Below are 12,680 nucleotides of genomic sequence, written 5' to 3' on the forward strand. Positions count from 1 at the left end.
CTTGGCTGGCACAGCGGGCTTTGATGTGGCCTGGGCTGCATGCAGTGTGTGATGGGTTGCAGCTGGCGTTGGTGCCTGTCTGCATGCCCCTGAATTGCAGTAACATACATCACACATCACCATCTACAAGCTCATCAAAATGTTCCACTATAAAACAGACATGACAGTCCGCAATGCTAACCGCAATGTCAGCAAGCCCACTGTAGCCTGCAAACACACTGTGGTTTATCCAGTCTTTTGTAATATGGATGAGGATATCAGAAAAAATTAAAAGAATTGACATTCTCTACAAAACAGAGAAATGAAGGCCAATGGTGGTGGCAAAAAGGCTGTCCATTTTTGATTCATCAGCGATGTTTTGCTCGGTTTGGTCGTTTTAGATGGCCAAAACCATCTTGAAAGATGCCCACCTCCTAGATGCCCCACTGCAGATGCACCTTAAATAGATACAGACCAGCTGGTTTTCTCCATTTTTCAGTGCCACGCGGCTCATGTTATTGCCAGAGTGGCTGCTTAAGAACAGGTCTAAAAACAGGTACAAGACAAATGGGCCGACATTGATTAGTGCCTCCGAGTGATGGATCATCAGATGTTTCTCTATATAGCAGCCCCAGACCATCTACAAATAGAATCTCATTTGGCTTGAGTGACCCTGGCCCCTGACCCGCACACATGAGGCATCTCCCTCACACTTCATTTGATGAGGAATGCCGTCTCCCCGGAGCTGACGTGTCCTGACAGTGTCCAGTAACACGGGGGCCCCTGGTCAGGCAGTGCCATCACATGGAGGTGGTGGAGGAAGGGTGGACCTGGAGCTCCAGTGACTGATGGTGCTGCGGAAATATCCTTCTCTGAAAACGCGAATGCTCCACTGCAACACAGAGATTTGCCTTGATTGGACTTTAATTTGCTTTGGAAAAAGAAATGCGCTCCATGTTAATGCAAGTGGAGTGACAGATAGAAAGAGTAAGTTGGGGACTGGAACACAGATGCAGAGATAAGGTGATTTTTGGTTACGTAATGATTTTGGTAGGAGGTTAGGGGGAGGAAGGTGACGGAATGAGTCCAAAATCCAGTATTTATGGCATGAAAAGAAGTGAAACTCGAGTGCAATAAGGGTGAGAGTTTAGCAGCAGTGGGAGTCGACTCCACTCTGGGGAGACTCCCTTCTGTTAGGGAATGTGCCTGGACTCCTCCATAGAGCATTTCCCAGAATCCATCATTCCTCAGCATCAATCGGCCAGCAGCATCAATCCACATGAAAGAAAGATAAGTTAAGGGGGAGACATCCAGGTCAATTAAGACTTATGGCCGGATATAACAGACTTAGGAAATGCAGAGTGTTACGGAGGATGATAAGAGACAACACATGCATGGAGATGAATGAGGACTAGGTGAAATGGCAAAGTGAAAACACACTATCCAGATTCCTTTAATTGGCTATGCACACCAGGTCCTCTGACTCTCCACATACTCAAGGTCAAAGAGGCAGTGCAGTGAGAGGTCAGCTTATTGCATCTGAACACAAACAGTATCTCACTCTCCCATGAACACAAACAGTATCTCACTCTCCCATGAACACAAACAGTATCTCACTCTCCCATAAACACAAACAGTACCTCACTCTCCCATAAACACCATAAACACAAACAGTATCTCACTCTCCCATGAACACAAACAGTATCTCACTCTCCCATGAACACAAACAGTATCTCACTCTCCCATAAACACCATAAACACAAACAGTATCTCACTCTCCCATAAACACCATAAACACAAACAGTATCTCACTCTCCCATAAACATAAACAGTATCTCACTCTCCCATAAACACCATAAACACAAACAGTACTTCACTCTCCCATAAACACCATAAACACAAACAGTATCTCACTCTCCCATAAACACCATAAACACAAACAGTATCTCACTCTCCCATAAACCTTTCCCTGTCCCACCCTTCAAGACACAACGATAATGGGTTTGCACAACAAAATCTCAGACAGCATTGTTTGCGCCATTCCCTTATGGAAAGTTAGTACTACAAGTCTCATCAATGACATTAGAGACATCCTGTATGGAAACTAAGGAGGCTTTTCCACAGGACACAAAGCACCAATAAAACGTTGATGACAGTATGATGAACACCAGGACTTTAGTCTTCAGATATCTGGACTCTTTCAGACGACATTAAAATCTGTCTTGGATGACCTTGCTATTGGAATAGGAAGGTCCACATGTTACCGTCTTCACAATAAATGCTTGCATGAATTAGCCGAGTAGTTTGTTCTGTATTTACGCTGCTGATAATCTGGGTTTAGGCAGTGCTATAAACACTGATATATGCACCATCAGTCTCGGACTCTCCTGCGGTGTTATTGCAGGTGCGTGTCTGTTTTTATGGTTAGTGAATGAAGGCTGCCAGAATATTTTCAGCATCTTTCCAGAGTCATGATGACACACAACTGCTCGAGCAAGCCAGAATGGCACATAAAACTGAGTTACAAACTATCCCTCTCTAATAGTCTTTCACAATCTTTGGCACTGGTTTGTATTTCTTTAATTTGTTTCACCTTTTCTATTAATCTCTCTGTCCCTTACCTCCTTCATTTCATCTTTCCCTCCTTTCTCTTTTTCTTTGTCACTTTTTGCCTTTCCTGATCAACTATTGGATGACATTAAGTAGAAAAACTAAGCTACCCCATTATCATCAGATGCTTAACATGAAATCCATGTTAGTACTTCAGTAAACTGCACGGATCTCCTTTGAGTGGCATGTGTCTCTATCACGTTGCCACTCATGCCCAAACATAAAGGTTCTGCGCCCCTGTCACATGTGCTGCAACCCACTGACACGAGGAACCAGCAGACTTCAGTCCATGTGTCCTCATTCCTCGTTTAGCTCTTTTCTCTCAGGATCATTTACAGTGGATTACTTTTAAAGGGATTTAGAGTTTCAAAGTGAGGGGAATCTGCTGCGCCTCTGACCACTCTAGGGTTTCGCTGGGGCAACATCTCCCGCTGGGAGGGCTGTAGAATCAGCTGGCGTGTCACTGCTGCCTGTAAGCCAAGCACTCGCAGAAATATGTGGCCATACTAAATCAGATGGAGGGGAAGGTGTGTTTGGAATGCTGTGATTTCATGTCAGAGGGCCGGATCCAGATTGCACACACACACACGCATGCAAACAAACGCATGCACACTCACACTATGGTACCACACGCACACACACACACACACACATTCAGCACAGATTTGTCTGTGTTTTGTGGACCACACACAGCTTGGTTCTCTGCGAGACTCACCTCACCTCACAAGCGAGTGTCTGCTCTGCAGTCCCAGTGACACATGCACAGGTCAGCAATTGCAACAATGTGACTCAAGAGCCAAGTGTTAGAGTCGTGCTCACAGACGTACAGAAACCACATACGCAAGATGCCATCAAACACAGACACACACACACACACACACTTTCTACCTCTCTCTCTATCACTCTCTCACTCACTCTCTCTTTCTTGCTCTATTAGTCATTCTTTCATTCTATCTCACTCACACACAATGATAGTCTAACTCCTGGGGCTAACAAACACTTCCCTCCACACCCAGTGAAGTCACTTTTTCCAGTAATGTCAAAGGTTACCATGACGATGGTGGGGGATGGTGTGTCTCTCTCTTTTTCACATTATTGCTATTATTTGAAGGTAGACTTCTGGTACACATTTTATAATACAGGTGTAAGTGTTTAAGAGCTTTCCATGACATTACTACACTTCTGTTGAGATTTTCCATTAGCCTTGTGTTGGAAGTCAGACACATTAATTGTAAATTGACTCTTAAAGGGCAGCATAATCACAAGTGACATTTAAGTTGATCTCATGAAATAGGACTGGCCCCTTAAATGAAGAACATGTGTTTTTTCTGTCTTTTATACTTTATCTAGTGTTTTCCATGTTTACTCCACACGACTGCATCAGTGCGTTCTAGAAAAACCTTTAGTTTGGATATTAGTCACTGAGATGTAAATACAGACCCAAATCATGCAGCATGCCCCCTAAGTGTTTCCTTCCTTGTATGGGAATTGTATGCTTTCATATGGCACATGTGTGATTTATCTATAGTTCCCACACGTCTGTCATGACGTGTTTCAGCTCACACCTCATTACATGAGAGACATGCAGTGAGAAGCAAATGTGTTTGGTAAATGGTAAGATTTACTGCAAGAAACACAGGCTTTGTGTTCCTATGAGGAGACTGGGTTTGCATGCAGAGGCAGTGATAGTTTGGTCTTTTTAGTGATTGATATACCCGTTTCCCCCAACTGCCCAAATACAGGAAGAAAAAGAAGATGGGGAGGAGGAGGAGCAGCAGGAGGAGGAGGAAGAAGGTCGGCTGTCCCCCAGTGTGGCTGACAATGAAGAGGAGGAAGAGGAGAACGGCCTCCCCAGTGCAGCGGCCCTGCTGGCTGCCAGGCTGCGAGCTTCGGCCCACCGTTTCCTCAGGGACCTGGGGCGCGTGCTGGCCATTACTCTGCTGGCTCTGGCAGGTGAGAGACCAAACACATTCCACTGAACCAACACCACTGATGCACTCTCAGAGTCGAATCAAGCAGTGTGGGACAGAGTGGGCTTTGATTGTTCTAAACAACAGACTGACCAACAGACTTATCATGACAAGTTGGGGCGAATGTGTGCGTGTGTGTGTGTATGCGTGTGTGGTGTGCATGTGTGCGCATGTGTGTCTGTTGATCTCACAGTGTATGTTCCCTCTCTTCCTCAAGGCATTACCTTGCCATCCGCTTTCTCTGCTGTCTACTTCCTGTTGTTCGTCGGCGTGTGCACGTGGTGGGCCTGCCACTTTCCCATCAGCCACCTGGGCTTCAACGCTTTGTGTGTGATGGTGGGCTTCTTCACAGCTGGTCATCTGGTCTGCCTTTATCTCTACCAGAGCCCTTTTGCTCAGGGAATCTTCCCCCCAGCCAGCCTGTGGGCCAGGTAAGCAATGAATACTGCATCACCCACCCACAGCAGTTCTACTGAATACTTCCCACTTAAAAGGATTGAAGTGAAGAGATGTTCATATTAGCAATAGAACATTTCTCCCTTTTCAAACCTGTTAGAGACTCCACACATTCTCAGAATTCTTGGATGTGTTCTACTGTGTAATTTGGACAGATTCATGGCAACTGGGTCCAGACCATTTAAAGGCAAGATTCAGGTTCAGGTTCAAAGACAGGAGTTAAGATTTAAAACGAGGACTCTGAAACAATGTTGTGTAACTTCAGTGTAATCTAAATTAAGCTGTTGTCCTGTTAGTATTGATAAGTGAGAGACTCATTGTTTTTTTTTATTGTTTTTTTTTTTATCGAGATCTGTAACGTTAACCCAGGAAACCAATTTCACTGCTAATAACCTTTACATGCTGATCAGGTCCGATCATATCGACTTTACTTTGAAGTTGAACATTTGTTGAAACTCTCAGCCTTTAGTCGGAGTCTTTCAGCCTTGAATCTGACAACTCCTCTTTCTGTTTCCGGAGTTCATGTTTTGTAAAGCTGTGGAGCAGTTTGTTCTGCCTGTGCCTTCAGGTTTATTTGTCAGTTAAAATGAATGGCATTAAAATGAATGACAGATTCATCAGAGAAGGATGAATTCTTTGTCAGATTTATAGCCATGGGACTGGTTAATTAAGAAACATTAACACTATTTAAAAAGGGGTCCTTGTAGTGCATAAAGGTCACTCCTGTTTTAACTCTTCTTGATTCCTGGAGTAACTCTAATCTTTGACCTACAAATGAGATCATGTGGAACTATATTCGAGCGCCACAAAGGATCTTTTCTATCCATGGCTATGAGAGCAAAATTGGGTTTGTCCAGTTTAGAGACATTTTAGTCAGTACTAGGCTTTACACATCCATCCTTAAATAATGTAAGATATATATATAATAAATGTCATGGTTTATACTGAATACTTATTCTACTAGTGATTCATAGTGAGAGTTTCATTGTCTGTAAAACTGCAGGATGGATCGAGGAGAAAACAGATGTTGCTGGTTGAAGTGTATTTCTGTATTGCGCTGTAATCCGTCACATCATGAGCCTGGGCACCTCTGCTCTATCCACACTGGAGCAGGTGTTTAAAGTCTCACAGCGCTGGCATGTGCGCCGGCACATAGTGCTCCCTCACTCCTTTCATTCCCTCACGCTTCTAGCGTATCAGTGGTCTCTCTCCCCTCGGCTCATGTTTGCTGTACGTGTGAGAGGGATAAGAGTGGAAAAGGTGGAAAGGGGCATATGGTATGATAAGGGTGTTGGAGTAATGGAAGTTGGAGCACAACCCCACTGCTAGAAAAGAAAGCAAGACTGTGTGAACGAACAACTACGTGAGGAATGTTGCTGGTGGAGATTGTTCAGGAATGCATGCTTTTTGGAATATCTTTGAAGGCCAGGAGTTTCACGGCTCCTGGTGCTCTGGATGGGGAGTCAGACTCACAGGCAGTGTTCCACTGGCATAGGATAGGCAGAGGTCACAGAGGTCACGGATGGATGTCCGAGGAGGTCCTGTAGCCTCATCTGTCTGCTCTCTTTCTCTCTCTCACTCTATCTCTCTCTCAAGCTCTCCCTATCTCTCTTTCTCTCTCTCTCTCTCTTACTCACTCTCTCTCTCTCTAACTCTATCTCTCTATCACTCTCTCTCTTCCTCTCACTCTCTCTATCTCAATCTCTGTCACTCATTCTTTCTCTGGCTCATTGCCTCACAGAGAAACATGCCTCCAGCCCCACAAATGTAGCCCCTGTCCACTGGTATGCCACACTGTGATACATAGGGGTCAGAGAAGGGTGAATAAACCACATTACAGCAAACAAGACGCTGTAGATCAACTTGACCTGATGTTGGCCTCTGTCCCATCCTCCCTCTCACTCTTTCTTTCTTTCTCTCTCTCTTCTCTCTCTCTCTCCTTTCTATCCTGCATGCAGACTGTTTGGCCTGAAGGATATCATTAAGCCTGGCAACTGCTCCTCCTATTCCTCCCATGACCTCATCCTCAACACGGAGCATGACTGGCCAGTCTACGTCAACCCCGGGATCCTTCTTCTCCTCTATATCACTGTGGCGATCGTCCTGAAGATCAGTGGCCATGGCGGCCCTGACAAGGTGCTTCAAATAATCATTTGACGGTTTCACAAAAAATTCTAGCAAATAAATGACACACTCTTCATATTTACTTCTAAAATGAAACAAATAGAGTGAATACACTGACACATGTGGTTCTCATTAACAGGTAGAGCTTTCTCTTACTCAGGCTCAGATTTGTGCTCATACCTGAGGCTTCTCTCTCTCTCTCTGTCACTCACTCACTCTCTGTCACTTACTCTCTCTCTCTGGGTTTTTTTGTGTTTAGCGTGTCTGAACTAATGCCGCCGGTGTTTGTTGTTTCTCTGAAGCATGAAGAAGGCAAACTGAGTGCCAAAGACGTGCTGCCAGGTGGAGGAGAGGAGGTGGAACTGCGTCCCTGGGGTCCGGAGAGACAAAGCACTGAGGATGATACCAAGGTGGAAAAAGACAGAACGCATACTGTGTGTGTTTTGTGTGTGTGTGTATATGTTGTGTGTGTGTGTGTGTGTGTGTGTGTGTGTTTGTGCAGCTTGATGAACTGTGGTAAAAAGGTCCATGGAAAACAAGGGAAATTAAAGATGAGGCTGTTGACACGGCTACCGTATTTGAAAGCCAGTATTGTTAAAATAATTGCATCTGTATCGTGTTGCATGGAGCTAATAATATTGTGTACTTTTCGTACCATGACTACTATCATCACTTCTGTCAGTGTTTCCATGTGGAGTGACTAATGTTTATTTAACTGTTCTGTGTTTCAGCAAATGCTGATCTCCATTGGTGAGTCACCAACGACTGAATCAGAGGGAGCCAACTCTCATGTGACCAACGGCTCTAGCCGACCAGATTTAGGTTTGACTACTATATTTAAGGCATCACCACCCTGACTGATTTAAATGCGGCCTAAATTATTTTACATTTACATTTGATTTACATTTCGTCATTTAGCAGACTTACAAGGATGTATATACATTTTACATGTTACACTGATGGCACACTGCACTTCAGGAGCAATTAGGGGTTCAGTGTCTTGCTCAAGGACGCTTTGACAGGGAATCGAAGCAACCTTCTGATTACTACACGACTTCTCTACCTCCTGTACTACTGTCTCGATCTCAAAGCTTTGCACTACTAATGCAGAATTAGAGCTCTTGTTATTCATATCACTATTATAGTCATAGCCCTACAAGATGTGTAGATGAGCTGATGGAGTGAGTCAGTGGAACGTGATGAAAGATGAACTGAATGGTTCTGGTTCCTCTCTTTGGTCTGCTCAGGCCTCGGTAGTTCCCCGCCTGCTCAGCATGGAGACAGCCCTCTCTTCTTGGTGAGCCGCATGGTCATGGAGCAGAGCTACATCTGCGCTCTCATCGCCATGATGGTACGACTTCCATCTATTCATTACACATCATTAATAATATTGAACGTCTTCAAACCTAAACCAGATGTATCATGCTCTCCTCTAACCATCTTTTTTTGTGCCGTGTATGATTGCAAGAGCACTTACTGTAGTTAAGAACTGGAGAACATGTAAACTCACTAATTACTGTAATACTAGTATATCTATAAATCTGATTGAGCATAGTAAAAACAGGTCTTGTGTCATGACTCAGTTTAACTCTAAATACTATGTCCTCTACCTCTCTAGATCCCAGACAGGTCTGCTAACATCAAACTACCAGCTAGCTTGCTAGTAGGCCCAACACCAACAGCATCTTAGTTACTTTGTATGGCCGTGTCATGTTTTGTTTTTTTGCTGTTACATATTGCCCCCTTCAGGTGTGGAGTATTACATACCACAGCTGGCTGACCTTTGTGCTGCTGCTGTGGGCGTGTCTGATCTGGATGATGCGGGCGCGTCGCCACTTCGCCACACTCTGCTCCCCCTTCATCCTGCTGTACGGCCTGGCGCTGTGCGGCCTGCAGTACGTGTGGGCCATGGAGCTGGAGCCCGAGCTGCCCCAGCACGTGGGCACCATGAGCCTCCGTCAGCTGGGCCTGGACCGTGCCCAATACCCCTGCCTGCGCCTGGGTGCCATGGTGAGGACCAGTGGACACAGGGGCATCATGAGAGATGTAGACTAGCGCTAAACACAAACAAATCTTCCTACAGTAGAGTTTTTTTGTTGCCAAGAATAAATGGATGAACACAAAGATCAGGTTCCTGTAGATTCAGAAAGATACAGATAGATAGAGATCAGAAGAGTTGTGCTGCGGTTGGAACGTGTTTTTGAGAACCTCTCTGCCCTGTGTCTCTGTCACAGTTGCTGTACACCCTGACCTTCTGGCTGCTCTTGCGGCAGTCGGTGAAGAACAACTTCAGCAAGAAGAAGAGCATCGCTGCCCCTCTCACAGAGGTGACAACTGGTGGTAAGAAAGACCTCCCTGCAATCCAGAGCAAACACGCAGGCCATGGGCTGAATGATTTGAAGGATGGATGACCAAATGGACCCAAAAGCTTGAAATGATAATGTGTACCTTAACCTCAAGTCAATGTCTCTCTCCTTCCCTCTCTCTTTCTCTCTCTCTCTCTCTCTCTCTTTCCCTAAATCTGTGTGGGGTCAGAGGGCATCGGGCAAAATGAGTCGGTCCTAAAGGTCCTTGGAGGCATGGTGATGAGTTTATACGCCAAGTACTGGATCTACGTGTGCGGGGGCATGTTCATCATGGTCAGCTTCGCTGGCAAGCTTGTGGGCTACAAGATCGTCTACATGCTGCTGTTCCTGCTCTGCATGTGTGTGTATCAAGTAAGTGCTCCTGACAACCTCCAAAGCAACAGACAGGTCACGCTCAGAAAATGAAACATTAGTTAGTTATTATTTCTTCAAGCTTGAATCGTTATGCCTTATGTCTTATGTAGCAGGGAATGACTGTTCAGTTCTAATTGTATGTATTTTTCTGATTACATATACCATTCCTTAATCAACATGGTTTGTTCATAGGTGTATTACTCCCTGTGGAGAAGGCTTCTGAAGGTCTTCTGGTGGTTGGTGGTGGCGTACACCATGCTAGTGCTCATCACCATCTACACCTTCCAGTTTGAGGATTTCCCGGACTACTGGAAAAACTTCACTGGCTTCACAGAAGAGCAGTAAGTCCGAGCCCACCCAAACCTAAATTAAATGAAAAGGAAACAGATTGAATGCACATCCTGCTGACTGGACGGGCAAATTCAATTCCATTTGTTTCATGTCACCACCACAACACATAATCTTATGAGACAAACAGAGAGGAACATTCGTCAGGAAATGTAAGCTGTTCCACTCCCATAAAATGAGGATGTCTGAGGCACGAGATGGTGATGAACATGCAGGTTTTCACTCGTTTGTGTAGGCTGGCAGACATCGGCCTGGAGACCTTCGCCCTGTCGGAGCTCTTCTCCAGCATCCTCATCCCGGGCTTCTTCCTGCTTGCCTGCATCCTGCAGTTACACTACTTCCACCGGCCCTTCATGAAGATCACAGACCTGGACCACGTCAGCCCCATCCACAGGCAAGGCTGCATCACCCAAAATGTCACTCACACCTTGTCTGACTCACACCAGCAAATGGAAGCTTGTATAACAACAAACGTTTACAGCCCCCAGGTTTCAAATTGTCGTGCAGGACTAAAGGAAAAGCTGCAATTCATTTGGAATTCGATCAGTCAGGCCTCAGTACTCTTACATTTTTTTAAAGCGACTCACACACAGAATTTTGACACATCACACATGATTTCTGAAACCTGTCACTCAATGAGCAAAACCTCACATAAAATTGGCAAAGCTTTTACCTAATTCTCAGTCTTTTAACTTTAAGTTTCATTAAACTTTTTGCCTTTTAAAATGCAAGACCACCAAAATATAAACAAGTTCTTATATTAAGGAGAACATTGGTTGTGTTGTTGACGAATGAATACACAAAATATTATGTACATCAAAAATGATAATACTGTTTTGTCACACATTAACCTGACAAGGATAAGAATGTTTTAGGGTAATCACACTAGTGTGTAATTAGTAATTGATAAAATCTAACCATTTGAACGGTGGTGTTTGCAAAAATCTGATTTTGAATGTAGTGTTTCAAGGAGATAAGAGGTGTTTAACATTTTGTGCGTGCAGTTTTGTGAATTGGGTGTAGAAGTTTTGCAGTTTTGAAGTGAAACACTTTCAGAAAATGTGTGTAAGCTGTATTTAGGCACTGTTGATACACAATGGTATGTTAGTTCATGTTTGCCAAATGTTAATGTGTGTAACTAGAAAACTAGCACTCTGAATTCCATAATTATAGTCATCTACACAACACTGTGACATGATAACTAATAGTATGGGCCTCTTGATCCGAGTCACATGTCTGCACATAAGTCACGTATAATGGTGAAGAATACCATTCTTCATGCTGATAGTGAGGCTTTGAATTTTTAAGTACCATTTTCTCTTGATGTATTTCTTCCCCCTGGACACAATTCATTTGGTATTATTTCTTCTAAAGAAATGGGTTGTTGAAGGGCTTTTACCTGTAGGAGTAACAGAGGAATGCTAACAGTGTGACACCATGTACTTTCTTGGATGTACTTCCTCTTTTGATGTGAGGGTGAATATCCTCTTAATTGAGGGCCAGCTGTCAGTGCTGGGCCTGTAAAGTTAGGAGATGAATGTTGGCCAGTTGGCACGTGTCTTTGATGCACCATGTATCCTTGACGACACGTTGAAGGTCGAAACTCAAAGATAAAAGCTGGTCTGTACCACCCCATAGGTTGATTTGAAAAGAGGAGGCTTAAAAGAGACTGACTGTCTGTCTGTCCATCATTTGTGCTCAGGAAGAGGAACGCTCCGAGGCCTGAGGCGGCGCCCTGTACAGACGGTGTGGGCTTTGAGGAGGAGGAGGAGCTCGTCACAGATCTCGGAGACGATGAAGAGTTGGAGGATGACGGTGAGGACTATTTTACCCTGCATGTTCCCCGTGCTGTGTTAGTTCTCATCACATTACATACATAATTGTCATATCATGATTCTGCCACTTTTCCTACAGTATATTTCTGATCATTTAATTTTCATTTTTATACCTTCACTGTTAACGGTTTCCCTTTTTGTCATACGGCTGGTATTCTGACATACCAAGTCAGGGTCATACATTTGCGAAAAAGCACAAAGGGTTTTCGTCAGAAAAGAACAGCACACATCAGACAGAATGTTGAATAGAGGTTGACCTGACCGCTGGCTGTCCCCCCTCAGAAATGATGCCCAGTAAGTGGGGGCTGGTGATGGACCGGCTGATAGTGCTGTTTGGGAAGTTCGACGACACGCTGAGCCACATCCAGGCCTTCATCTGGAGGCTGCTGGAGCTGCACATCCTCAAGATGGTCGCCTTCTGCGTGGTGTGGGTGGCACTAGGAGAGGTCAGTGAACTAGTGTGTGTGTGTCTGTGTGTGTCTCTGTACGTGGTGTGTGTGTGTGTGTCTGTATGTGTGCGCGTGTGTGTTTGTGAGGTATTTGTTCACAGATCTTATGCATAAAGAATGGACCCTTTGTTTGTTAGCAGACAGGTGTTTAAGCTGAAGGTAAAGTAATGACTTGTTAATGCGTTTGTA

General features: G+C 44.6%; 1 protein-coding gene across 1 annotated transcript in view; it reads left to right on the forward strand.

The window, feature by feature from the left end:
- The window catches only part of piezo1 (piezo type mechanosensitive ion channel component 1 (Er blood group)), a 64,155-nt gene that overhangs the window by 32,747 nt on the left and 18,728 nt on the right, over positions 1–12,680 (forward strand). Inside the window, exons 6-18 of the mRNA XM_080843982.1 lie at positions 4,332–4,542; positions 4,777–4,990; positions 6,974–7,151; positions 7,442–7,549; positions 7,871–7,961; positions 8,387–8,490; positions 8,889–9,149; positions 9,374–9,479; positions 9,675–9,856; positions 10,052–10,200; positions 10,443–10,601; positions 11,910–12,022; positions 12,325–12,488. Coding sequence (XP_080700108.1) covers positions 4,332–4,542; positions 4,777–4,990; positions 6,974–7,151; positions 7,442–7,549; positions 7,871–7,961; positions 8,387–8,490; positions 8,889–9,149; positions 9,374–9,479; positions 9,675–9,856; positions 10,052–10,200; positions 10,443–10,601; positions 11,910–12,022; positions 12,325–12,488 — 2,040 coding nt within the window. The remainder of the gene's footprint in view (positions 1–4,331; positions 4,543–4,776; positions 4,991–6,973; positions 7,152–7,441; positions 7,550–7,870; positions 7,962–8,386; positions 8,491–8,888; positions 9,150–9,373; positions 9,480–9,674; positions 9,857–10,051; positions 10,201–10,442; positions 10,602–11,909; positions 12,023–12,324; positions 12,489–12,680) is intronic.

The sequence above is a fragment of the Sprattus sprattus genome (genome assembly GCF_963457725.1).
Source record: "Sprattus sprattus genome assembly, chromosome: 8".
NCBI classification, from domain to species: domain Eukaryota; kingdom Metazoa; phylum Chordata; class Actinopteri; order Clupeiformes; family Clupeidae; genus Sprattus; species Sprattus sprattus.